The sequence below is a fragment of the Neopelma chrysocephalum genome, unplaced genomic scaffold, assembly GCF_003984885.1.
Source record: "Neopelma chrysocephalum unplaced genomic scaffold, ASM398488v2 Primary Assembly neopelma1_24, whole genome shotgun sequence".
Lineage (NCBI taxonomy): Eukaryota > Metazoa > Chordata > Aves > Passeriformes > Pipridae > Neopelma > Neopelma chrysocephalum.
Window position 1 is genome coordinate 51,650,059 of NW_020897693.1, and position 27,314 is coordinate 51,677,372.

Sequence of the window (27,314 nt, forward strand, 5' to 3'; positions counted from 1 at the left end):
CCCCGCGCACCGAGGGGCTGAGCGGACACCCCGAGGAGCCCCGGCGTCGGAGACAGCCCCGAGCCCCCGTGAGTACGGACCCGGCGAGCAGCGGGCACTGCTCGGGCGGTGGTGGGGTGGCTCCTGCGGGAGCCGCGGTTGGTGCCCGGGATGTTCCGCAGCCCGCCGGAGGCTCCCAGGAGGGTTTTTAGGGACGAGGCTCGTGTTTCAAGGCGGCGTTGCGGTGATTGCCCCTGCGGCCAGGGCTGGGCTGCGGGCAGCCTGCGGGTTGTGGGAGCTGGGATGGGCAGCGGCACCTGCGCCGGGAGCGGTCCCCAGGCTTGGAAGGAGAGCATCCAAGTGCCTCTGCACCCTGGGGGCTACGAGGATGTGGTCTCGGCTGGTGGGAGGTCGCCCCTGCGCAAGGGGATCCTTAACGGGTGAGAAACAGCATGTAGGGAAGGTGTGGAATAAGCATGGGATGGAGCGCGTTACGCGTGTGGTGCCTTTGGGATATTTAAAACCTGCAGGAGTTTTGCCCGGCGACCAGGTTAAAAATTCACATTTCGCTTTCTCAAATAGCAAAATGACTGTCAAATTCTGCTGGCTGCGGTGCCGTGGTTTCTCCAGTTCACCATTAGCATCAACTAATTGATCAAAAGGTCGCTCCTTATGGCAGGGCACATCAAGCTGTCAGCTCCTACAGTGACAGGAGCTTCCACACAGTGCTGCAGGCACGCAAGCATCTTTCCATATATACTGTATTTCCCAAGAGGTTGCTGGAATCCAACCTTTAGCGGCCTTTATTAGGAGATGAATGGCCATCGGGTGAACAGCTGTTGCCTGTGAGCACCACTGGTTGCCAATGTCATTGATTATAGGAACAGGAGCATTCACAGAGCTGTTGCATGTGAACTGGACAGGTTTTATCAGCTGCAGGGGGAGAGCTGCACCTGCTGAGGTTTGGTTTGCGTTTTTGTTTTGTTTTGTTTGTTTTTTGTTTTTGTTTTTGTTTGTTTGTTTGTTGTTGGGTTTTTTTGCGAAAAGACATTTTGATCTTATCATTTGGATTCACGTAGGGCAGTGACCTCCTTCATCCAGTACATGACCCTGACTTCAACAGATTGTACTGATTTTAAAACAGAATGACAACACTGTTGGGAAAACAGATATAATGTGCTCCCCCATCAGTGGATTTAAGGATTCAAAGCACAAGTAAGTTAAAATTGACACATCGCAGAGTGAGTTCATTCTTACCTACAGCTCAAGCCAAGCCCTATTTAGTTACAGGAGTTACCCTTAATTTGATGGGAGCAGAGGAGCCTGGCTCTGGAGTGATGCTGAATTTCTAAAGCTTGAGTGTGTTTTCTGATTTTTGTATTTTAAGCATGCAGTGAGTGGGGTGATTTCTTGGGGATGGTGTTTCAAGAAACGCTATATGGAATTTTTCCTTTTTTTCCTAAGGCAGCTGGGGCTGTGTGTTGTCACACTTTTGATTGTGTCAGATGATGCAAGATGTAGTGAGGATGAGGCTATTGTGCCCGTGTTAACATGTGGTAAGTCTTCCCTTGCAGAAAGTTTGGGTATAGTGTAAAGAATGAAAGTGCAGAGGAATAAAACCAAGTAACAGGGTCTCTTCGTATAATTCCCCTTATGTGGTATATAAAGTTAAATACAGTATCAATTCTTAGACTAATTAATACTCTTTTTCATAAACTGTGTGTTTTCAGTGCTCCTTCAGATTTTTCGTTACTACATTTCAATTCTTAATTGCTGCCTTCCAAACTAAAGAAAAAAATTTTTAAAAACTTAGACGATGTAAGGAAGAGTGTGCTGGTTACTGTGTCTTCTTCATATTCTTATTTAACTCCTAAACAAAAGGATAAAATCTTGTTTGACCTATTAATTCCTAGTTTCTAACTTGCAAGTTAAAAGCCATTTATCCTGCATATATATAAATAATGGGGTTTTACAAGTGCACATGGCACAAGACAACTCCTTTTTTTTAAATATCTCATATGTTGTATTAGAACACATTTTCAAATTGAAAACAAGAAAATAAATCATATTTTAATCCATTTTCATGAAAATAAATCATGGATATATTTTATTAAATAGCATATTCCAAGTTCTGTATGTGCAAATACACTAATAACAAATAACAGGATCATACTCTACTGTGACAGCACTTGCACATGCCTTCTGCTTTCAGACTTGTCAACCAAGCAAAAGCATTGCAAAATCTTTTTAGTCTGTGCAGTAGGAAGTGGTATTGATTTAACAGGACAGCAGGAGTCACAAGTCCTTGTCAAGTTATTTGCATGTACCGACAGCAGCTGAAATCACCTGTAGTCATGATGGTGGATTCAAGGGTGTTTCTGTTTTGTTACTAAGGGTGTTCTTGATGTGATTACTCAAAGAGGTCTCATAAAACATTCTCTGTCCCTCTGGCTCCGTATCTGTCGCTCGCTCGCTCTCTTTGGCTTTCCGCAGGAAAACCTAAACCATCCCTATGTCAAACTTGTTAAATTGCATGTTTGGCCTCTTTTGTTCATGCACATGGTCTGCTTAATACAGGTGGGATAACCACCTTAGGTGAACAGGATTCAGCTGATATATAAATATAATGTTTATATTATATTTAATATAAAATATATGAATGCTTTTGGGAAAGTGACCACATGTCTATCTAGTGCCCAAGTTTCTGACAGCAGTCAGTAAGATCTTGAACCTGCAAGGAGTTTCAGTTATTTATGCACAGTGGTTATTTAGTTCACTTTAAAGTGGGCTGCCACCTCCATCTTTTACTGCAAGGAAATGGGATGAACAGAAAGATCACAGATGTCACAAATTAGAAACAAACCCTCTCTTTTATTGAATTTTATACTGTTACACAATCAAAAAGAAATACAGTCACAAGTACGTCAAAATGTTTCAAGAGAAATATCAATTGCAATACGTTGTACTTGGTTCCAAAAAAGAATTCCATTAAAATATACCACTTCTTCATGAGAGAATACTGCTATTATTCACAAAATCTACTGTACTGTATAAATCCAGTAGCAAACTCTTTAACTTTTTGGTAACTTGCTCAAGGTAAACAGGGAAGCAGAAGGTAAATGACAACTCATTTCTAGAATTTGGATCAAAAATCATTATTCCTCCAGAATGGAGCTTTCCAGGGAGTCAAGTGCCTAATGGCTAACAGTATTTTTAATGAAAGCTGAATACTCAGTCATGTGAATTCCTATGAAAAAAATGGTCTTCCTACAAAGTATTCCTGGCCTGTGAAGTGTTTATTTCCATGCTGAACAATTACAGTTTGAATAATGTGCTTAAGTGCAGTGACATTTGAGTGAGATGCGTGCTCTGCTCAGGAGCAGCTCATCAGTGGGAATGGGAACAGATGGCTGACCTGGGGCATGTCCAGCCTGGCTGACAGTGGCAGGATGCTCCCAGCTCCCACTGCAAAAGGTTCACTCAGCAGTGTAACAGCAGAGAACACTTGCCAACAGATACTGGTGGAACAACCCACACAGTTCTGCCTTTAGCTACAATCATTTAGCTGTTTAATTAAAGAGCTCTTTAAATAATGAAAAATTACTAATTAATATGCAATAGCTTAACCTGTAATCATCAGACTTTTTTGACCCTACAGTTGTATTTCATTGCAAGCAGAGCTGATAATTTCATCCAAAATAAGCTCTGAAGTCTTTAAATTGTCACTAGTGTTATGTGTAAATTGTTCTTTTTGGCCCTAATCTGTGATTCTTTAATTCAGTAATTACTTTGTGAGAGTTTAATGTGCGTACACAGACACTGAAGGAAGGAAACTTAATAGTAAGTTGCTTCCATTTCACTCAAAGGTTTTCAAAGATCACCAAGGTCCAAGCCAGTTGCACCAGGTGAGAGGAAAGTATTTTAGAAAGGTGTACTTTGGACTACAGGTGACCTTAATTTACCCAGTATACTACACCCAAGATAAGTTACTGGACAGCAGATTTAAGTGACTTCTGGGAAGCCACAGTTGCTACTGCAACTACATTTGGGTAAAGGAATGAACAATATCATCATAAATACTAGTTTAAAAATTCCTTTACCTTTTAGCAAAATCATCACTGTTGATGATTAAAACATCAATTAGAATTCATAAGTAAAAAAAATAATTGTGCTGTGCCCTGAAGAAACCCTGGCTTGACTATTGCTGTAGTCAGGAAAACCAGGAAGCTAACTTTGTTATTCTCCTCAGTTTATCATTTCCACATTATCTAGCATGTTCTATATGCAGGAGGAAACACTGTATTTACCCACAGTTTCTTCTTAACTACTAATGGCAAAGGATAAATCATAGAACCACAGAACGGTCTGGGTAGGAAGGGACCTTAAAACCCACTTAGTTCCAAGCCCCTGCCATAGGCAGGGGCACCTTCCACTAGACCAGGTTGCTCCAAGCCCTGTTCAACCTGGCCTTGGACAATACCAAGGTGATGGGGCACCCACAGCTTCCTTGGGAAACCTGTGCCTGTACCTCACCACCCTCACAGTCATGAATTTCCTCCTAATTTCTAACATAGTGCCTCTACATTTAAAAAAGGCAGCAAGGCAGCAAAGAAAGTATTCAAAATCAATAAAAAACATTAAGGAAGCAATTTATTCTAGAACCTTGCCCTCCAAAATACGTTTAGAATCAGACTGTGTATTCCTGGAGTCTAAGGGAAAAAAAAAAAGGTAGTTTAACAGGGGGAAAAAAAAAGCTAGTAAAACAGAAACAAACAAAAAAAGCAACAGAAAGCTGTACTTCTAGCTTTGCAAACTGGCATCTGCATTTACCAAAGCTCATGCAAGGCTAGAGCAATTACTATTACTTTTCCAAGCCTTCTTCACTGTCTCTAGGAGGTCTGGTAAGTTTTTGTTAGGTTGGGTTTTTTTTCCCTAGACTAAACCAAAACAGCTACTGCAGTTCATCCCAGTAAACAAAATGCTGTTCCTGGCTACTATGCATAGTAAAAAACGTGAGAGTTGGAAAGATTCTGGCTCTCTTAAATCCACAGCTGCTGTCACTAAGATCAGAGATGATCAAGGCAAGGTTTGATGGGATTTTGAGCATCTTGGTCTAGTGGAAGGAGTCCCTGTCCATGACAGTACTGTTGGAATGAAGTTATCTTTAAGGTCCCTTCCAAGCTACACCATTCTGTGATTCCAGCAGGCTCACAAGCACAAATCACGTGGGTCACTTCAGTTTCCCCCCTCTTTTTAACATGGACTTTTCTCTATGAAAACTTAACTGCCCTCTTAAAGTACACTGAAGAGGAACTGACAGATCCAAACAGGTCAGGTTCCTCCAAAATATGGTCAAGAGAGCAGCAGAACACCATCAAGCAGGATGGTGTGGCATTTCTCTTGGGAGATGCAAAGGGATAACAACCCACCGAGCCAGATCAAAGCTTGCAGGGACAGTAAAAAAAGCAGAACCCAGCTGCACTTCTCACCTGCCTGCAAGACTCTCCCCACTATCTCTCCAAAGCACCATGTCAATCCGTGCAGAGCTAAGCAGCAGGGATGCCCCAACAGCAGGGGCTTTAGCTGACTTCACTGTTTAAACCTTTTAACTGCTGACAGAGAAAGAAATGCCATGGAAAGAATGCCAGCCCCGAGACCTCACCCACCAGGCAGGCAGGAGCTCTGCTGCTTTCAGCCAGAGAACTTTGTAAGCTGTATAGGCTGCTTTACTAATCAGTGGCGGGTGTATATAGTGAAAACGTTCTCTGCAGGAAGCTTCAGCTCCAGCTGAGTGCCCCTACACACTTTATCCTCTCTGTGCAATTTCTACGCAAAACTGTCTCCTGCCAATGCCTTATCTTGCTCATAGTGTCCTTTTGGCCTAATACAGTTGTGGCAGTTTGGGTAGTGCATCTTTCAGTGAAACAGTCATTTTAGAGAACAAGTTAAGCTTATGTACTATTATATTGATTTCAAAGCAGTGCAATGAAACCAAAGTTTACACCAAGATAAGTTTTTTTTAAAATAGTTTGGAGAATGCACAGAATATCTTGACCATATTTACACAATACAGGGTTATACCAGTAGCATCATGTTTTATGACACCAAACTAAGAAAAGTCACCGAGTCAACAGGACAAGAATGTAGAACAAGTTTTATCAAGTACCAGCTTAAATTTTTAATCACGGAGTTTTGTGATAAAAACCCATCTTAGATCGATCACTCCGTGAATTTGACTTTTTCCTGCTTTCCTGTGTTACCTTGATAAAGCTTCCAGAGACAAGCCTTTAAGCTGTTCATAAAGGTGAATCTTTCTGCTCTAAAGTAACACAAATATGCTGCCTCCTCGTTTTCAAGTTTGCTCACTGGTGTGATAACAGACTGAGAAGTGTAACGTCTTTGGCGAGTGGTAGTACAACACTGTCTAGGAGCACTGAATAGGCTCAAATAATTAACGCAGAGATGTTACAATCAAAACAAGGAAGCAGTGATTTCCAATCAACTCTAAGTTAAAAAGGGAACACGGATGAACAATAACCACTAACAAAAATATAAATTATCTCATTTCTCTCAGATAACACACTCCCCAAGGGGGCCTGGTCCACATATAGTTTATTGATGTAAGAAAACAATACAGTTAGTGTTAGATCCAACCACAAAGAGCAAAAGAATGAGTGAATGAAGGTTTTGTACAGTACATATAGGAAAATAAGATGTTTGTGACAACTATATATTTCTAAATAAAAAGGCTTCTAAATATATTCAAGTTATTGAAATCTACATGAAAACATATGGATGTTAATAGCAACAAGGTGCATAAAACCAAAACATCAAAATATTGAGCAACTCAATGTTGTACTAGATAAAAGTTTGCTAACAATGCAAGATGTTTTACAATCTGCTTGAAATATCACCTATACCACACAGGGTAAGCTGAACATTTAGATTTAAGATCATACACAATATTAGCATTAACTTCAACAACTACAGGCAGGGATTTTTTTTTTTTTTTAAGCTGGCAAAGTGACTACTTTAAGAACATCAAACTTTCTCTAAATTGAGAACGTATCCAAATAAAATGCTGCTAGCCCTTTCCAGATAAACCCTTTCCTTTGACTAATTGACCACACTCATCGAAGTCAAAAGCGTAAGACAGCATTTAAGAACAATTTATATTACAACGTGACTAAAATAATGACATAATCCAGGTTTAAACATGTTTTCATAGGCAAACAAAAGATTCTTCTTAAAAACTAGTTTTTATAAATGCAGAATATATTGCATGAGGAACTGCTGGTATTTTTTAAGAAAATATATTGTGCGATTGTGGCTACAATGCACTGCTGCAAAGCATTGTTGTTTCTTATAAAAACTATTAAAATAAAAAACTTACTTGAACATAAAGAGTAAGAGAGCACAAGTCTTCCAACTACCTGTGAAAAGCAGCATGGAAGTATTGCCAGTTTTTCCTGTGTTGACATTTTACTAATGGTAAGTTTTGGTGACCAACTCCCCAGCCAAAAAATAAATATTTTTTTTAAAATTAGGTGCATATTTCAAAGCTGCTATTGCAAGTGTGTTTTAAATGTAATGGACTTAAAAGTGTATGTACCAAAGAATTATAAAAATGCACTACAGTTTGAGTTATTGTTACATAAAGAACATATTAAAAAGACTGTCAAAATAAGTAGAAAGGGGATCAAAACTGAACTAACTGAATTAGTGCAGTACTGTAGCCAGGCTTCTAAAATCAGATATAGAAAATATAAATAGACTGCTTTAGGTGATGATTCACCAGTGTCCAAAAAAGGAACAAGTTTTGTGAAAGCTCAGTTAACTTGATCCAGAGCTCTGAGCAGTTCTTCACCCTGTAGCAGGTTTCTGTTGCCTTGTATGGGAGCGTTTACTTCGCAGTCGTAACTCGTGAGTTGGGGGAGTCCACTCTCATCCATCGACTGCCCTAGAAGTTTACTTGCTATGTCTAAAGAGGGAGGGGAACGAGAAAAAGTGCACTTTATTCACCATGCTTAACCTCTCCTCCAGAGCTGTTCATAAGGAGCTAAGTTTGGATAGTTTTGGCCACTCAGTTCTCTTTCACACAGTCCCCTCCACCCCCGCTGCCTATTAAAGGAAGATACCAACCAGTTGATAGTAGAATGATTGTCTTTTGCTCCACTCCATTAGGACCATTCGTTTTGCATCCCTTTACACGTTTCCAAGCAAGTGATGCATTTCCTCCACGGTCTCCTGTCTGCTGGAATAAAGACCCCTAGAAAGAAATAAATTGAATCTTCTTTATTGAATACTGTATCTTTCTATCCCTCCACATCCCTCTTCCAAATTAACAGTTCCCGTCACTTGTTACTAATGTAGGCACTGATACAATTTAAAGTGGCCTTTGTTCAGAACTTGGGGAGAAACGTATTTACAAGTCCACTAACCTTGAAAATTACTTAAATGAAAACTGAATCAGATTTCAAGATCTTACTTCCCTTACAGAAAACAATTACTAAATCCTGGTTATCACCAGTTACCACGCTCAAGATTAGCGTGTACATGTACACATACACACCCATTTAATTAGCACTGCTCTGGTGTGAGTAAGCATCAGGTTTACACTGGAGTCTCTAATGGTTTTCTGCACTGGAATTAACAGTGTATAGACAGGAGATTCAGGAACCTCGGTAGGTCGATTCTATCTAAATTTAAGATGTGAATTCTGCTTGCACTCCAGTTATTGCCTTGTGGGGAATGCATCCTAAGCCAGTCTACTGCAGATATGGCTCCTTAGCATATTGTTTTGACAGCAGCACAGAAGATATGGGGATTAGGAAGCTGTAAGGGCTTCATGTAATTAGGATAAGGAAGAAGCAGCTGCCACTGAAACAGATGGAAGGAAAAAACGCAGTCTTAGTATCAAGTTTCCTGGCAGAAATAGTTGAATCTGCAAAGTTTGGTCTTGTTAGTACCACTGACTGCTGCAACAAGAGGAGAAGGTATTTCAGAACCCTGCCACTATAGCCAACACTTAAAACAGTAAAGAGCATGTTTTCAGATTATAAAACACTCATGCAAGTCAAAAGAACAGATGTATAATAGAAGGTACAGTTTACTCAGAAGCTGCAGTTCATACTGAGGTCAGTCACCTACATTGTTGCTGGTTCACTTTTTTATTGTGAATGCAATCCAGCCCTTCATATTTAGAAAGGCATGGCTCATAACTGTTCCAGTGTAAGGATTTAGAACATTATTTTATAATCAGACTATGACACATCTTGCCCTCGCCTAATTTTCCTGTTTCCTAGGAAGCTAAAGGAGTACTTTACTTTGGTCTTCACTCCTTTTCACTCCTTGCACAATATGTCCTGCTTCCCTAAAGCTAATAAGTTGTGCCAAGTGTTTGTACAGTTCCAGAATAGCGTGCATCCCAAGCCTGGATTTAACATCATTTTTCTTCTGCGAGTGTGAAAGGCCTGTGTATCCCTCTCAGAAATCCATTCTGGAGAAAGAAGCCAAACAGCAAAAGCACTTTCTTAAAATAACATCAGTAAGACCCAGCTTCATGGAAATTCGGCTTCTGATTCTAAGAAACCATCAAAATATTTACAACACTTTTGTCAGATACAGAAAAAAGAAAAAGGTTTAGCGAAGGATGAAGTCTGAACCTGTAAGCATTAAACTGGCACTAAGCACAGTAAGACTGAAAACTGTTACAGCACTTAATACTGAACTGCTTGTGTTTTGTGTATTTAATGACATCCCAAGCTATTTTGAATATTTTGTCAGCAACACTGCAACAGCTGTAGCACCACTGCATGAGCAAAGGGCAATGGAAGGCAACAAAAGTTCTTGCAGAGCTATGAATTCTAACATGGCTTCTGGAAGCAACAGAACAACATGCAAAGCATTTAGCAAATGAAAACAATGGCATAATTATGATTTAAAGAAAAAAATCAATAAAGTGTTTGCCTCATAGAAAAACTGGACATATAAAATCTTTCACAGCTCTTTTAGAGGACAGCAATGATAAAGACAACAAACAGTGATTTATCTCATGCCCAAAGCAGAATACTAGCACAGGAATAATGCATAGTTCAGAGGAAAAATAATCCTGCACTGTAAGACATGATGGGTGACTACAATTAGGAGATGGACCACTAGAGAAACAAAGAATCTCAAAGGCTACATTGCAGTAGAGGAAGTAAGACTTAACTGTGCAAAACTTCAGAAGTGGAAATTTGCAATGAAGGCAAGAAGAGAGAGAACAGTGTACAATGGCAAAGCACAAGGGTTCAAAAGACTAAGAACTGACAGCAAGAGACAAAGATTATGGAGACAAAAATACCCCTGCAGAAAATAACAAGTTGGACAACCTCCAACTGAGTGACACAAATATAAGAATATCTAAAAAGTTTCTTTTGAATAGTTAGGACAGATGATGATGACCTACTCCAAAATCACACACACTAATACTAGACAGAGTGTGCATGGAAGAGAGTGGTAGTAATAGACATTAGCTAAGTTATTATAGGAATTCTATTCCCTCATGGTTCAGATGGTCTTGTTATATCATTAAGTAAAGGAATATCAGACTTAATGGAAAAATGAAAACATAGGAAGAAGCATAAGAACACTATCTCTGGTATCGACAAATATGAGAACTGAATTTCAATTCAAAAATGAAATAAATACAGCAATTACACATTTCAATGTGATGTCTTATATTTGTGCATATCCTACTGAAGAACATATATGTTCACAGAAGAGTATCTTCTACCTAATCAAGAAATGTGCTTGAGTGTAGAGGGCACTTTTGAAACAGCTGACAGTAAAAGAGAACTAAAATTGGAGTATCTGCATAGATATATAAATATAAATTTCACTATCAAACAATTAATTATTTCTGATCCCAAGATTCCATTGCTTATCAACAGCTCAACTCAGGAGTCTGCAGTGATGCCTCATTTCAGAAATTGCAAGGTTAAAAGGGAATATTTTAAAATGGTAAAACAAAACTCACAATTCCAACTGCCTGAAAAAGTGAACCATCATGTTCCATTTTTCGTTTTCTCTGAGCATTATGCAAAGCTAGCATCTTTGGATTTAGTTCTTCATCCAGTGCAGTAGATCTAAGAAAAATTGATTCAGGCTGTTAAGACGTTTCTACTCTCCTCAAGCCATTCTTCTTTTGTGGACACTTAAATATACACATCATCACAGAACTGAAATTATGAACTCTACTACTTTTCGTTCATAAATTGACTCATTTCAACAATCATTGTCTATGAGCATAGCAAATGTTAGCTTTTAATCTTGCTGTGAAGCTCAGAATGAGTTTTAACAAAAATTTTTAAATCTGCAGGAAAAAAAGCATAAAAGTTCAACAATTTACTTTTGAAAGAAGGGAGGGAAGGGTGAGGGAAAGTCTCTTCTGAACATTTCTATGTACAGATAAATCTTTTATGCATCACAAAACTGATGTTTGACTTTATGTAGTTTTCTATTGTGGTAAATGTCTACTACATACACCACAGTCCATCATCATAAAATACGGCTCATTTTAAAAGCAATAAATGTAGCACGGACTGTAGCTGCCCCTTACTTCTAACAAAGTGGACAAGGAAAGCACCACAAATACTGTGTGGGTGCAACTACCTGTAAATTGCCTACTGCCTTCTTGTCCAAAGGCTGCATGTCAGGTACAAGGCAGATCAAAATCTGAACACAGTCTGCATACAGTAGCTGCCTATTACATAAGGTGCTTATGTAAAAGCTACCGTGAAATTAACTTCAGGGAGGTTTACTATAAAAAAACACAGACTTGTTTGAAGTGTCCAAATTTAAATGTACCAATTCCTACTTTGAAGCAGAATGCTGAAGACAACATACAACACATGGCAGAATTTATAGGTGTATTATATCTAGTTCCTTGAACTCACACTAGGGCTTAAGCCGCGCTTTCAAATACCTTTTATTCAGAGTTACTGTTAGCAAGCTGGGTGCTCCTGGAGAAGGTTTTTCCGTCTGATCCACTGTTCCTTTTCCTGCTCTGATTGGAGAGGCGGTTCGACTCCTGTTCCCACCGTAAGGCGACGCCGGGGCACTACTCGTTTCACTGCCCACGTGCACAGGAGACGAAGGGACGATTATTGTCTTCACATCGTCCGCACGTTCCACCGCTGGCTTTATCTCCTCAGCAGGACTTGACGGCGTCTGAGTCTGCTGAAATATGGTAATGGTGGCTGCACTCTGAGAGCTGGAAGAGCTGCTTTCCAGCGGAGAGAGCTGATCAAAGGATCGCAGCTGGAAGTCATCATCCATCGGGATGTAAGGAGCCAACATCTCCAAATCTAAATCGGTTTCCTGGAAAAGACGAGACGTAAAACTTATAAATGTGGAAGAAATCTCAGCTAGGACTTATGGCTTCATCAAGGCTCTTCCTTTCACCAAATCTTTAACTATTTTTTTGCACTTTAATAAAAATATTACATAAAGAACGAAGAAAGTTCCTGAAGACGTTCTAAGGAGAAAGAGAAGCACATTCAGAATAAGTATGGTGATGATGAAAAATTTTAAGTTACTGTACTTTACCTGAGTAGAGAACGGATTTTTTGCTTCTGTATCTATGGCAAAGAGTTTCTCCACTAATTCCAGTTTGAATTCATTCGCCATGTCATTATCCACGTCAAAGCAGTAGTCGTTGGGACTACTGGGCTGTGAAGACATTTTGAGCACAGTTTTAGGTTTCTCTCATTACACCGTTTTGCACTGTTATCTACAGATTCTCTGAAATACATTCTAATTTAACTTCAAACTTAGTTGCACGAAATTCAGATGGGAAGGGAAAACACACTTGCCTGTATACATTCAAATTTACCCCACTTGGGAAGCACTATCTGGAACCTGGAATTAGCCTCTACAGTAACTTATTACAACTACTTTGCTGTTTAAGGAAGTTGCATCTGAATCATTCTTTTCTAAAAAGACCAATCCCAAGCTCTCCTCATTTCTATCAGATGGTATTGCATGTGTCTGCAAGACTCACTTTAATGAAAAGATATGAAAATTTATCTGTTTCCTCAGATCATGGTGTGAGCTTAAGTCACAAGGTAGAAATAATTCCCAATTCCTGTCCCGGCTGCATCCTTAACCAGATTTGCCCCACAAGCCCCAACAGCACATACATTTTAATGACAGCATATCCAAATTACGAAACTAACCTCAGGTGAACTTTGGCTGGTACTTGCATCAGAAGGGCTGGTTGGTTGCTCTTGCACCTGAGGCATGGTAAAAGAAAGTTCGAGTGGCTCTGTGTTTGGCTCCAGCTTTAATACAACTTCTCTATTGAGTGCAGGATCAGCATTGCTACGAAGTGGCTTTGTAGTTTCAGAGGCAGGTAGTGGGGACATTGCCATATTTATATTCTGCAATTTCTCACTGGATGAGGGGAGCATTACATCGTTATACAAAGGAACTTCATCACATTGTTGTTCATCAGACTCTATAAAAATTAAAAGAAACCATCAACCTAAGTAACAGCACTGTGCGTGTCTATGGGCCTCAATAAAGTTAAACAGCAGCTGAAATACCACTGGGTAAGTGGTACTGGGAGGTTATTTTTTGAAATCTACTTTAAAACACTAACTTTGCTAATTAGCATGCTTTCCAATTTAAACACACACCCACCATTACTGCTGAAATCTAGAGAGATAATTGTGTCTCCAGCAGCTGGGGCCAGCACAGTTAAAGCATCTGGTTCCTGTTTAAGTTTTTCAAAGAGGCTGTTGGTATCATCCAGGTCATCTTTATTTAATATTTTGGTCATTTTCATATCAGGAGACTCCACTGGTTTCAGCATACACTCAGTTTGTCCAAGGGAAAAAATTAAGTCCTTCTGAACAATTCCACTGTCAGACAGAGAGGAAGATGACTGTTAAAGAACAGCTAAAAGAAATAAATTTTGGCTTAACAGTTTTGTAAGTTGAAACCCACTTCCCTTCCCTAAACAAAACAAAAAACCCCACCACACACATCCCACAAAATTACCAGGATAAGGGCTTTAAAAATTCTTTTTTTCTTACTCGTTCTTTCCTCAAAAGTAACAGACAAAGCAAGTACTAACTGTAGGGCCATCAAAAAAAGTAACAAAAATAAACATGCTTTTCTGAAAGCATTAAGGAAGATAGAAAAAAAAAGGGGAAAAAAGATATTTCCTAAACTACTTATGAACATGCAATATCTTGATAGACTGATACTGGTACACTCACTAAAGTTTTGAAAAGCTAATTTAGGACTATTATACAATTGCAGAAAAACAGTCAGCTAGTCTGCTTTGAGTTGAAGCTTTCAATTAAAAGAGGAATTCTAAGGAAGAAAAAGATAAATGGGATTACAAAAGGCACCATTACTGCTGCTCTGACTCCACAGTGGAATTAACTGCTCAGACAAAGATTAGAGAGTTTTTTGAGCACACAAATGCTCAAATGCTTACAGTGAGACAGTATAGAATAGGCTGGTCCTACACTCATCACTATATCCAAAACGTGTTTTGTTTTCAAATATAATTTCTAATCCTAGGACTGGCAGTATTCTAAGCAAAAATTAATTTAATTTCTAGGGAACAGTAATATCATAACATATTCAACAGGGGATGGCATTCTCAGGAAGTTGAAAAAAAAAGATGTAGTTCTATCAGAACCTGACTTTGTCTTCAATAAAGATGATGACAAAGAACATCAAGGTCCACTCAACTTACCTCAACACATAGTTTACACACACTATGCACTGTGGCTGAGAATTCTTAGTGTTGTATATAACAGTTGCTTGAGTTTCAACCCAGACATAGCCACCTTGTTTTGCCAGCATTCTGTACTGCCCTGTTGTCACCTGCCCTTTTGTGAACACTAAAAACAGAAAGGACACCAGCTTTAATTACATGCAGAAAAAACCAAAATCTTTTAAGGTAAACATCCATTGCAGATTCACATATGCACTTTAAAAAAAAAAGCTCCTGTTCTGATGCTGCTTTCCCCCAGTGCTGTCTCTCATCCCCTGTAGCTGGAGGACTTTAAATTCACTTTTCACTTACTGTCATGGTGTGTTTTGGTCAGATGATCAGAATCCAGTGCGTGATAGTACTCATAGATTGAGCGGCCCAGGAGCTCCTCTGGCTCATACCCCATCAACTCTGTAATTCTTTAAAACAAGGGAGAAAACGACTATATAAAAGCAGACACGGACAAGCACAAATACTAGAGCATGTGGATGCTTGCAGATCTAAAAAATCCCTAAGAGTCACTTCCACGCACACCAGCAGCAACTACGTTTTACCAGGACTCTTCGTTTTGAAATAAATTGCTATTTTTATGCCTCTTTAAAAGAGAAATTTCAGCAGGCACAGGATTCTACTTCTCACCGAGTATTTATAGTGGGATAGGATTAAGCAAATCCCTGCTTTCTAGACACTTGTAATTTTTTGCTTCAAGGTGGACCAGCTACTTACAGACCAGCTTAGGCAAATAAGAGAATTTAATAAAATGACAACGACACACTTCAACAGTTTTAAACCTGCAACTAAGAGAAATGAGAAATCAGATTTACTCTTCCCCCTCAAACACTGCCTGCTTTTAAGGAAAATGGGATTTCTTCAGTCTCTAGAGGGCAGTGCTAACAAGGGCAGCGCTTGCATTTTGCCCCGTTCCAGATGCAGAATGTGACCAAATAAGTACCTTTTATGTGACACCATCAGTCCTAGAAAGGTAATTCCTGCAGAGGAGAGAAATAACCTGCACTAACCTCTTTTGGTATCTAATTGCAACAACTAACTAGAAGTTCACTTTTGTTCTAAAGAAAAGGAAATAGGCAGTAACAGATAACACTAAATTAAAAACAAACAAATGAAACAAACAAGCCCCAAACAACAAAAAACCTCACAGCTGATTATTTCCTTCACTTGAGTTTATCAAATTTGTCAAGCTAAGTGTCCAGAGGATAGCAAAATCAGCCTTTTGTGTTTGCTTACACAACTGATTTGTACCAAAACACAAAAATCTCATTTTTCAACAGCAGATGTATTGCATTAAAAATACAGCTGAACTTTTGGATTTTTTTTCGAGTGAAGAAAGCAAACACTGACCTCCTGAGGAAGGGAGAGGGGAAGCAATAGCAATAAAATGCATCTGACAAGTATTACATACACACTCTTTTCAGTCACCAGAAATGTCCCATATTTGAGAAACGTAAAACCTTCCTGTTTTTTCAGTGTCTGGAAGAATCTTCCCATTTCAATTTAATCACTGTCACTGTAGTAAAGACCAGTTTGAACAGGCAGTTAACAGCAGGCAAAGGATTTATTCACAGAATGGTTTGGGCTGGAAGGGACCTTAAAAATCACCTTGTTCCAACATCCTGCCATGGGCAGGACACCTTCTACTAGACCAGGTTGCTCTCAGTCCCATCCAATCTGACCTTGAACAAACCCTTCATCCTCCTTAGATTTAAAAATCTGGCTTTGAAAGTATCCTGATCATTCAATAAAAGCCAAAGTATCCCACCAATGATTCCACTGGGGAGATGAATTGAGTAATCAAAAAAGACTATGTAAATGTACAAGGCAAGCATTAGCCAAATTAATTATTTTTTAGAGTATAAATTATATATATATTACCTTTCATCACAATAGGAAAATTTCATATCAAGACTGTGACGACTGAGGAACGTTTTACTGTCCAAGGGGACCTCAATGTTTGATGGGTGAGGAATAGGTTCACAGATCAACACCAGACACGTCATGGGAGGCTTTTTGTAGCCGCAGTGAGTTTGGTTACCACACGTGTCGTACACACGGATGTGTCCAGTGCAGTGCAGCACCTACGGGGAAGTTGTATTTTAAAGAGAGACGAGGTTCTTGTCCGCCAGACAACACACTCATATTGCCATTAGCACACCAGAGCAAAGTCCTTCCCTCCCCACCCCTCGATGTGGTAGCAGCCAGAGGAAGGAGCAGTGCTGTGGGATGGATGGAGGGATGGCTACAGGAGAGCAGTTGTTCTCCTCCCCACACCGCACAGCCTGTGATGGGCACACAGAGTGTCAGCTCCTTCCCCTCAATGCTGCATGAGGCAACACCAAAAATTGCTGCATTTCTGTGAACTGCTGCTCTTTGAAAGTTACAGTAATGACACTGATAAGCAACTGCCTCAGCAAAAGTATCTTGCTGTTTAAATTTGAACGTTATGGTAATGGCAGCAACCTCCATTTTAGATTTTCTGCAGAAGTGATGTTAGGGATCCAATATTTCCTTCAAAAGACAAGAAGTTTTGCATTTTGTGGGGTTTTCTTTTAACCATTCTGAAGCAGAAATTGTTCACAGACAGCAGCAAAGAAGTTGTTTGATCCAGAGTAATGAAATTCAAGTTATAAAAGAGAACTGTGAGCCATAATGCACTTGATACAGTAAAAGGTTACTTTTTGTGCAGAGGAGAAAATGCATTCACTGCAGAAAGTTATCAGGCTGGCCTCTTTTTGTTCCAACTGTTACAAAAGGGAGAGCCAGCAGCTTGAAAAGAATGGCATTGAAGTCCTTCAGAGAGACCTCAACTGTCACATTTTCAGTGTCAAATCAAAAGAAATCAGGGATCAGCATAAGTGGTGTCAAGTATTTTTTTCCCAGAGAAGGCTTTATGCAAACGTATTTAGTAATTACAATTGTTTGTAAGTAAATTACCTCTAACTTAAAATGGAAAATTCATTAGAAGAGTCTTGAAAAACTAATTTTAAAACATTGTTTCGGTTACCTCTGTGATGTATTCAGCATTAAAATTCAGCATATTGAAGCACAGTCATTAAATTATAAAGTACTTAGTGAAACTCAAGCTCGTTACATGAAGTAAAAATGTTGAAATATAGTGTTATGACATCTGAAGAGGAAGCTGCCAAATTATGTAAATACTCCGTTGCGTTAGTTACCTTCCAGGTAGCAGACTTTATATTCACTGTTCTTCCCCTGCTAGTCAGTGTACACTTCATTCTGAGAAAAAAGCTGCGCTCCGTGTTTTGCTCTTTGCCCTTTTTCACAGGACCTGGCAAAAGCAGACAGCAAACCAGTTCTTAAGCTCTTGGATCATCATGGTGCAAAAAATCCCCCAGCATGTTAGAGAACTCTCAGTCTAGGAGAGGACTCAAAAAATAAACTAAAAAGATTGATAAGCCTAACAGCATTTTTGATAATAATACTTTTCAGAACAAGTTTTACTATCATGGAGACAAAAACCTGAAGTTTCATAGAATCAGAGAATGGTTTGGGTTGGAAGAGATCAAAGATCATCTAGTTTCAACACCCGTGCCAGTAGACCAGGTTGCTCCAAGCCCCATCCAACCTGGCCTTGAACACTTCCAGGGATGGGGCAGCTACAGCTTCTCTGGGAAATCTGTGCCAGGACCTCACCACCCTCATATGGAAGCATTTCTTCCTAATATCCAATCTAACCCTGCCCTCTGTCAGTTAGAAGCCATTCCTCCTTGTCCTGTCACTCCGTGACCTTGTTCAAAGTCTTTCTCCAGCTCTCTTGGAGCCCCTCTCAGCCTGTCCTCGTAGGAGAGGCTTTTGCAGTCCAGTTTCAATGTTTTAAGATCAGTATTGTTTTTGTAGCCAACTCCACGCTCACAGATTTCAGGAAAAAGGGATGGGGGGAAAAGATTGACTGAAAATTAAATATTTTTTAATGCTATGGCAGTGGACAAGAAAAGCACATGCAGAATGAGAAGCCCTGTTGAGTTGGTTTCCATTGAAATGCATCAGTAATTCAGGTTCAAACCAAATACCTTTTGGGCCTGTAGCTCTCCAGGACTGCAGTAGCTTTAAATTTTTCAATTCAGAATTAACAATTCTGCTGTTTACATGCAACCAAATACTTCCACGGCAATTTACACTCTTGGAGTAAACAGGGACCAGGTTTTTAAACACATTATTAGCATTCTTGGGCAGAAAAAAAAATCAAGAAACCCTAATAGAAATCAAGGTTAGCAGCAGTAATTTTTTAGCCTTACGTGCTACCAGCAGGCTTAAAGTTAAGATTTTGCTTTTACAGGGGAGATCCTTTCAGAGTCAATTACTAGTTATGCTGTTGTGGGCAAAAAAAATGTAACTGATGGTATCAGGAGAGCTGCAAGCAGCTCACAATGGGTGGAAGAAGGAAATAAAGCACCCAGGAGAAGGAGCAGTGGGAGAGCCAGTTTGCTGAGGTTTGCTAAGGAGCAAGGACAGAATCGCGGCAGAGGGGAAAGTTTAGAACTTATGACCTTGCTTCTGGTACAAGTTTATATGGTAACTTGCTCTCATCCTCCACAGATAATAGTAGCTATGAAATTCTTCAGGGTGGCTTGCACTGCAGCTACTAGTATGACAAAATTCATTAGAAAAACATTAAAAACCCAATACCTACACTGTCTATGGCTTCTAGTGGAGGCAAAGACTAACGGGGTCAAGCCCATTTTAGGCCACATCAAAATATCCTCAATAAGGAGCAGGGGAACTAAAGCAGAGTTCACAGAAACAACCAAAACTTCTTTAATTCAATATGTTTTTAAAAAGAGTTAAACCAATCTAGAAATCAATAGTTGAAGGTCACACAACATTATTGTTAGCAAGCCCTGATGCTTAAGGCTCTGCTTTACAAAGCAACTGTAAAAGATGGAGCAACTTTCTCAAGTCTGATTCGGCATCGGGGATTAGTTTTTAAGATCACCAGCTTTGCAAGTTTAAAAAGCAGCTTCATAAAATGAGAACGCAGTTCTGTTTCTGCCAATCACATTCATATTCACTTGCACTCATACAATCCCAAAGGGGAATATTTAATACTCAATTCAAAACCAAAATAATTCCACTGATGTAAGAGGTGCAGTAGAATGCAACCTGGGAATACTAATAAATATAAAAATCTACTATTATTACTGTAATTCAGACTTTTGTCTGCCAACTTCATTTGCAAAACAGCTTTTGTAATAATGCTTTCCAGACATCTTATTCCAGTCTGGCCAATTTAGACATGCTAGAGCTGGGTTTGCATGAAACTCAGCGAGATGACATTTTTAAGAATAAGCTTTTGCAACAAAACCAGTTTTTTTAAACTGCTTTAGGGAAGTTGTTTCCCCAGCCCTAAGACTGCATTACTGTATTCCAAAAGTGGGGGCTGGGGAGAATCTAATCTAGCCTTAGAAATATATTTCAGTAGTAAAGGCAGACAAGTTTACAAAATGCTTCCAAAACCAAAGTCAGGGCCCTTAGTGCTATGTTATCTTATCAGGTCTCTTCCATTCAATTAGTAGGATGACAACATAAGACTTCTGATTTACAGTGCTACATGAAAGCAGAGGTCAGGTTTAGCAAATCATCACTATCTGGATTCAGAGTCCATATAACCCCTGTTTGATGAAACAGAAATTATAGAGGTTGGATTTTAGACTTCTAACTACTGAGTAAAGCAGAATTGTTTGGAGGCAGATGGGCTGCCAAGTCTTCATAGTCATTATCAAACCTTTAGAAGACATAAAAGCAGTAATTCATGGGCAATTGTTAAATTCAAAAGCATGCAGAACACGTGAACTCGGTGTTCTGCTCCCTCAGACGGAGAAAAGGAGAGTCAGAAGTCTGTGAAAAGATACCAATTTCATGCACCAACTAAAGGGTGCACAGAAGCATCAACCCAAAAGCCCTTTTTGGGGTTGTTCAAGTCTTCCCCAATCTGTTTTTTGGTGTCCTAAAATTCAAATACAGTATCCCTTTTTTGTGTCTTAAGTATACCACCACACTTTTCTGGAAGAAAGCATTTGCTTTTCAGTTGTCCTATAAAGGCAAGCCCAGACCAAGACAAATGCACCAACTGAACTTCTCCATGTCCTTCTACTGTAATTGCTTAAAATCATTCTCATTTAACCTACCTTTAATTTTATTCCTGTAGGCACTTGAATTCTTTCAACCCTCAAGAACTCCATTTTAGTCATTCATTTTGTTAGATTAAAGAGTAATAATGAAGTCTCATTTTTCCTATAATTAGGATATTGCCAAAACATTTTGGTTATTTCTGTTGTTAGTATCTCTCAACAAGGTTTACTTTGAGATTTAAGCAGAAAAGCACACTAGTTTGTTCACTCAAAACCATTTTCTGGCAGATATCCAACTGTATTAATGCCAACAGGAACTAAACATAAGTAAATTAAATTGATTTTTTTTCTTTTTTCTCACCATTTCTGTGTGTAAGCATTTCTCTCAGCTCTTCATGGTCACATGGATGAGTGAAATCAAATACACTGTGCCCCGTCAACTCAAACTGCAAGAAATAGGAGGTATATGGGTGTTTAACTTCACATATACAAAAATGGAACAGCTTTTACAGATTTGAAACAGTCTTAGGAAATGTCAGTATTTCACCTGAGTGAGTCCCATGCACTTGTTCACATTTTCAGACATGTAAATCATGTCCCCATCTTCAGACAGAACCATGACAAATCCATCAAGAGCCTTCAAGTAGAAACAGTTCAGTTCCTTCTCCATTTTGGCTTCTGTCTCCAGCTCACCTGCAAGCAGTCACACATTTCTGTTTAAGTAAACACCACCCATTCTTCCCTTACCATCAGAAATTACATCTGGCACCACTCTGCAAGAAGCCAATCTTGCAGGACCATTCAAAACCAGTATAATTCATTTAGATAAGTGATCAGTTCTTCAAGCTCCAGTAATGGTATCACAAATCACAGAAAACCAGAGTGAAGTTAACCCTCTGTGCTTTTATGCATTAAGCAATAAACCTTCCACCTTAAGGAGAAAGTCTACATGGCAAAAATATTACCATTTATGTCAAAAAGGCATTATCTCAAAAAGGCATTACAAACTTCACTCATGGGCTTGCTGGGAGAGATTTCAGAGTCTGGCTACTGAACTTACTCCTCCATACTTTAAAGGTAGATGTGCAAATAACCAGTACAGCACCCACAGCACTGGTTCATAACCTCACTCAGATACTCCTGCAGTTGCATGGGCAGGTGTCACTGCAGAGACAACACATCCTCAGCTAACTTCACCTTCAGTGGGGCACAGATTACAAAAATATTCCTTGCAGTTTATATTAAGGGGATACATCCACAGTCAGCTCAGCCAGCCTTGCACCAACTGCCTACAGCTGAGTAAAGCACAGCTGGAACAAACAAATACAGGAAGGAAATTAACTCTGGGAGAAGCACCAAATGTGACTGAAAACGGCACTACAGCTGTGACGAGCCAACCAGGATCACTAGAATAGGATGGGATTCTGCCCCATCATTCCCTTACCAGCATCCAGCAGCTTCCTCATGCGCAGGTAGCTGATGGTCAGCCTCATGATGGACGCCTTGTCCAGGTGTGCGCTCACGGTGTGGGGCAGAGGCAGCTGGTGGGCGAGTTCATAGAACACTTCTGACTCCTTGCTCCTTCGGCACCGGGCCGCATCCCTTGACTTCTCTTTTCTGCGTTCAGAGCTAATCCTAAACAAACAAATTTGGGGTTAGCATAGGAAGCAAGAGTTCTCTGTGGAAGTTAAATTTGAAACTAAGCTGTCCAATTAAGCAGTTATCAAAGTTGAATAATTTAAAACCTCAGTTTAAAAGGGTAATTGTATCAAGTTCTGCCGTGGTTGGGCTCTGCCAGGACTGAATTCAAACCTACAGAGTCTTCCAGCAGGATCAGTTCTTCAAACAGACATGTACATACTCAGAACTCTTCCTGCTTATCTCATACCTTGACTGCTGCCTCTCCAGCCTTCAAATCCTGTTTCCTAACCCCTCAAGTCCATTCAGCATACTACAGAATAGGTCATTTCCAGCTCATGTACACTCTCCAAGTTCATCCTTTTTTTACCGTCCTTACAAAGCCCACCTCACAAGTCAGAAGAACAAGGATACTGATTTAGTATGAGATATCCTGCTTTTCAAGTGATCCAGAAAGTACCTTTCCCAGCTCTTTCCCAACCCAAACTACTCTATGATTCTATGATGATTCTAGGGTTCACTCTTTCTCCAGTATAGCCCCTTCCATATTCTCCCCTATACTGGAAAACTCAGAAAATGCCTCATTCTCCTTCCATGGCCTCTGTAGACTTGCCTCCCCCACAACACATGAGGTAAAGAAGAGCTTACTGAGAGCAAGCACTGAAACAACTCAGACTGTCCATTGGTAACACGGATAATTCCCCCTTTTCCCAGCACCCACACTGGCTCACATCTCCCTCATGCATCTATCACGAGTTTTGAACTAAACATTTTGAGATGGGAGCTCCAAGTTTTTCTTGTTCATTTTTCTTTTTATACATTTATGTCTTCTGAAGGCACCCTATCTCCATTTTGCACACACCTGATACAAAAGACAATTGCAGTTTACAAATTACTTTTTTCAAATTTCACTAGACTTGAAAGCCATGTACTATCACTGCCAAATTCGCATAGTCAGGTCTGCAGATCTGTGCCAAAGCACTTTTTAGCTAGCACATATGTTGTGAGAGGTACCACAAATTATAGAGCAAGGCGATTCATGGGCTAATATTGCTGGGACACAATGAACCAGGCATAGTATCACAGAATGGTCTGGGATGGAAGTGACCTTAAGAATCATCTTGTTCCAATCCCCCGCCATGGGCAGGAACCTTCCATTAGGCCAGGACACTCCAAGTGTTACCCAACCTGGCCTTGAACACTTCCAGGGATGGGTCATCCACAGCTCCTCTGGGCACCCTGTGCCAGGGCCTCACCACCCTCACATTCAAGATTTTCTTCCTAATATCTAATATAAATCTCCCCTCTTCAATGTAAGTAGTCAAATACATAACCAAAAGAACACGTTTTCAGACCTTTACCTGCTGTCCTACCCACAACAGCCAAAAACTTTCTTAGTTTGTGCAGAAACATGCAAGCGACAATACTATTAAAACAGACGTTGGAAGCACGGAACATGAAAGAATCATTTTTCTTGAAACATGAAAGAAGCTTAATAATCCACGATAAAGACAGAGTAAGCCATAAGAATCTCTTCTACAATTACCTTAATTTTTTCCAACTTCATAAAACTGTACGGCAACCCCACCCATTCCCAATCCCACTGTCCTCCCCTTCTGCCTCCTGCCCTTGCTAGCAGAAGGAAGCATTAGCGGCTTGATTTTCATAGTCATAAGTTTTATAAGAGCAAAGAACAGGATGTTTTCTCCTTTAGTGGCAAAATCAGGCCACGAGATTACAGAAATACTATTTTTGTGTAATAAGAAACATTATTAAATCAACATAATAATAACAAAGATCTTTGGAAAACTAACTTATGGGAATTACAGTTGTAAAAAACTCTGGACATACAATAGTTCTGTTGGTTTTGTGTATATAGGCTCAAGTCCTTCAGAAGGGTAGCTTAAAATATCTGACTATATTTCCCCATCTTGCAGATTTCTTCACATTCAATTTCCTTGTGACAACAGATGTTCCTGCTCTAGTCATGGATATCTTGGTCTGAGAAGGTTGAGGCTCCTGACATACAGGTATATCCAGAAAGAGCCATTACGAAAAGTCTGACCTTTAACAATACTGAAAAAATATTTTAGCTATTTAACCTCACGGATTAAACATTTCTTACTGAAGCCAGGCCTCAAGTACCTTTTCTCATGATGGAAGACTAAGGGTGGAGGTGAAAAAACACCTGAATTCTCTTTTTCCTCTTTCTCAGACCACAGATTTCACTGTAAACTCAATTTTGTCAAAGGTATTTCAAGGTAACTGTCGTGGTTGAACCCCAGCCCACAACTAAGTACCACAAAGCTGTCTGCTCACTACCTGTCCTGCCCTGGTGGGAGGAGGAGGAGGACTGGAAAAAGGTAAAACCCATGGACTGACATAAGAACAGTTTAATAATTTAAATAAAATAATAATTGTAATGATAAGGGGGACAACAAAAAGAGAGAGAGAAACAAAACCCAAGACAGACAAGTGGTGCACAGTGCAATTGCTCACCACCCACTGACCGATGTCCAGCCCATCCCAAAGCAGAGACCGGCGCCTCCCGGCCAACTCTCCCAGTTTATACACTGGGCATGACGTTCTGTGGCTTGGAATATCTCTTTGGTCAGCTCAGGTCAGCTGTCCTGGCTGTGTCTCCTCCTGGCTCCTCGTGCATCTCCTCACTGGCAGAGCATGGGAAACTGGAAAGTCCTTGCTTGACTCAGAGTAAGCACTGCTCAGCAACAACTAGAACATCAGTGTGTTATCAACATTATTCTCATACTAAATCCAACACACAGCACTGCACCAGCTACTAGGAAGAAAGTTAACTCTATCCCAGCTGAAATCATGACAGTAGCCCAAGCAATTCTGCTGCCTTAGACAGATTCACCTTTATACCTCTGATTTTTCTTTGTTAGCCACTCATTCAAGATCCCATCACCTGCAGAAAGTTCATCCTACAACAGAAGCTCAAGGGAGAATTACTGAAGTAACTGGTTTCTCTTCACCCAGATGCCTGCAGTTTTGTCATGGCTTCCTTTTCAACTGCAGACACTTTTAAGTTAAACCCCCCTCCTTGCTTTGGCAATGAGTGCACTCCAAGGCCACAGGTTTGTCAGGCTTGTGTGAATCACACAAGACACGTAGAGAAGGACAACTCAAGAGATGAAAATAGATGGTAACCTCACAAGCTGGGCTCTCAGCCCTTGTATTTTCTTTCTGACAGCCTAATGTTCTTGAAAGTATTTTGGGTAGTTTCTAGATTTTTGCAAGGTTTTAGCACAATTAACAGCAGCCTTCAACAGGAAGAGTTAAAGCTTCTCACAACAGTGGAATCATTAATTACCGACCGAAACGCAGGTTAAATCGAGCTCATAGTGCTTCTGTTAAAAATTAATCCTGGAGTAAAATCCTCAAGTGCCACCAGCTGGAGAGCTGCCTGACTGGGAGAAGGGCAAAATCCAAGGAAAAGGACGATGCTGGTCCCAACCAGCGCTGTCCGAGCAGCAGCGTCTCCTCTCCCTTTTACTACGTGTTTCCTTTCTAGAAAGGCTACTACTATAGATAGATGTTTAAACTGTACAGCACAACAGTTTGCTATTTTTAGCTGCTATTTAAACCAAAGCTGTAACCAATCTGAGTAAAACCCAGCCATTTAAATAGGAAGATTAACTACCAGCTTCAAAGAGCATTTCTTTAATGGATCAAATTAATAGGGAAAAGGTCTTTCACAAATGAGGTTTAATTACCAAATGAAGTCATTGTTGCCTCAACACTGAATGCCACCAAATAAAAAAAAAAAAGGAAAAAAAAATCCTTTACTGTTGCAACTACTCTGAGCTTTGTAACTTACTGTTGCATAAAGTAAATGAAAAAACACACTTCAGCATATGTAGCTGCCCACAAATTTCTGTGTAGCCAATTAAATGATGCTGAATTCCTGTAAAGAAAATGTATTGCCAAAGTGAGCACTTTCTCAACTCGGGGAGAAAAAAGGAAGCTCAAGGGAGAGGACTTTAAACAGCAAGATGTGAACTGCCACAAAATCAGTTTAAATAAATCCTATCACTTCTCTTATCAGTTTTTTCAGAACTGCCCCTGTGTAGAACTCATGATCTTCACAACAGAAATACCCTTCTGTAGAAATGGAACCAAGTCCCCTTAAAACAACCCCCAAGCTTGAGAGCTGTATTAGAACCTTCTGGTGTCAGTCTTGCACAGAATAAAAACACCTGAAGAAAATCTCAGCTGAAGAGTGATTGTACATGCAGTGAAAATATCAGAAGCGCCAGTGCTGGACAGGAAATTGCACAAATTTGCAGGTATGATTTGTCCTGCACAATTCCAGTGCCAGACATCCACTTCCATTTTGTATTTCTGCCACCAGAATACAGAAGCAGAGAGCAATCCTAAGTACATTATCCCTATAACTCACAGAAAGCAGTGTTTCACTGACCCCTTTAAACTCAGTACCAGGCACTTTCTATATATAAGTGAAGTTTACATGCAATAGCAGATTAAAATCTGAGTTCCAGAAGTTATTTGAGTTAGAGACCCGGAGCAAAAGGGTATTTCATGACCTGGATTCACTGCTGCTGAACCAAGAGCTCAAGCTGAAGGATATAACTCAGACTTTCACTCACTGCCTAAAATCAAAAAGGCTTTAAAATACAGTATGATTAATAGAAACAAAGTCTTACAGCAAGAATTAGCCAAATATCCTTCAGAGCAAGGCACACCAGCAGCAATCCCATGCACACCAATTACAGATGTTAATGTGGCCTCTCTACTTGACTGTGCAACTCCTGTCATCATGGTCACAGGAACCA

The 27,314-nt window shown here is 39.9% G+C and overlaps 1 protein-coding gene and 1 long non-coding RNA gene across 2 annotated transcripts; one reads left to right on the top strand and one right to left on the bottom strand.

Moving 5' to 3' along the window:
- The first annotated feature begins 24 nt into the window (after positions 1–24).
- LOC113963234 lies at positions 25–27,119 on the top strand. Its single transcript, XR_003532697.1, has 3 exons — positions 25–72; positions 24,435–24,764; positions 26,567–27,119. It is a non-coding gene; the product is annotated as an uncharacterized LOC113963234 (long non-coding RNA).
- Positions 7,843–22,494, bottom strand: HIF1A (hypoxia inducible factor 1 subunit alpha). The gene is made up of 13 exons (XM_027674197.1): positions 22,304–22,494; positions 21,407–21,552; positions 21,221–21,305; positions 17,947–18,059; positions 16,646–16,848; positions 15,068–15,174; positions 14,735–14,882; positions 13,666–13,886; positions 13,200–13,480; positions 12,571–12,693; positions 11,948–12,342; positions 8,122–8,248; positions 7,843–7,960 (listed from the first exon to the last, which is right to left on the bottom strand). Exons 1-12 carry the CDS (start codon positions 22,350–22,352, stop codon positions 8,185–8,187), a joined length of 1,935 nt encoding a protein of 644 aa, XP_027529998.1. The 5' UTR covers positions 22,353–22,494; the 3' UTR covers positions 7,843–7,960; positions 8,122–8,184.
- Positions 27,120–27,314: the final 195 nt, after the last annotated feature.

What these genes read in the sequence shown, in the direction of transcription:
- HIF1A (XM_027674197.1), bottom strand. Translation starts at nt 22,352, where the DNA reads ATGAGGCTGACCATCAGCTACCTGCGCATGAGGAAGCTGCTGGATGCT. An exon ending in AATGCTTACACACAGAAATG is followed by an intron (nt 18,060 to 21,220) that starts GTGAGAAAAAAG and finishes TGCTTTTGCCAG; the next exon opens with GTCCTGTGAAAAAGGGCAAA. An exon ending in TCTAGATTTCAGCAGTAATG is followed by an intron (nt 13,481 to 13,665) that starts GTGGGTGTGTGT and finishes TAATTTTTATAG; the next exon opens with AGTCTGATGAACAACAATGT.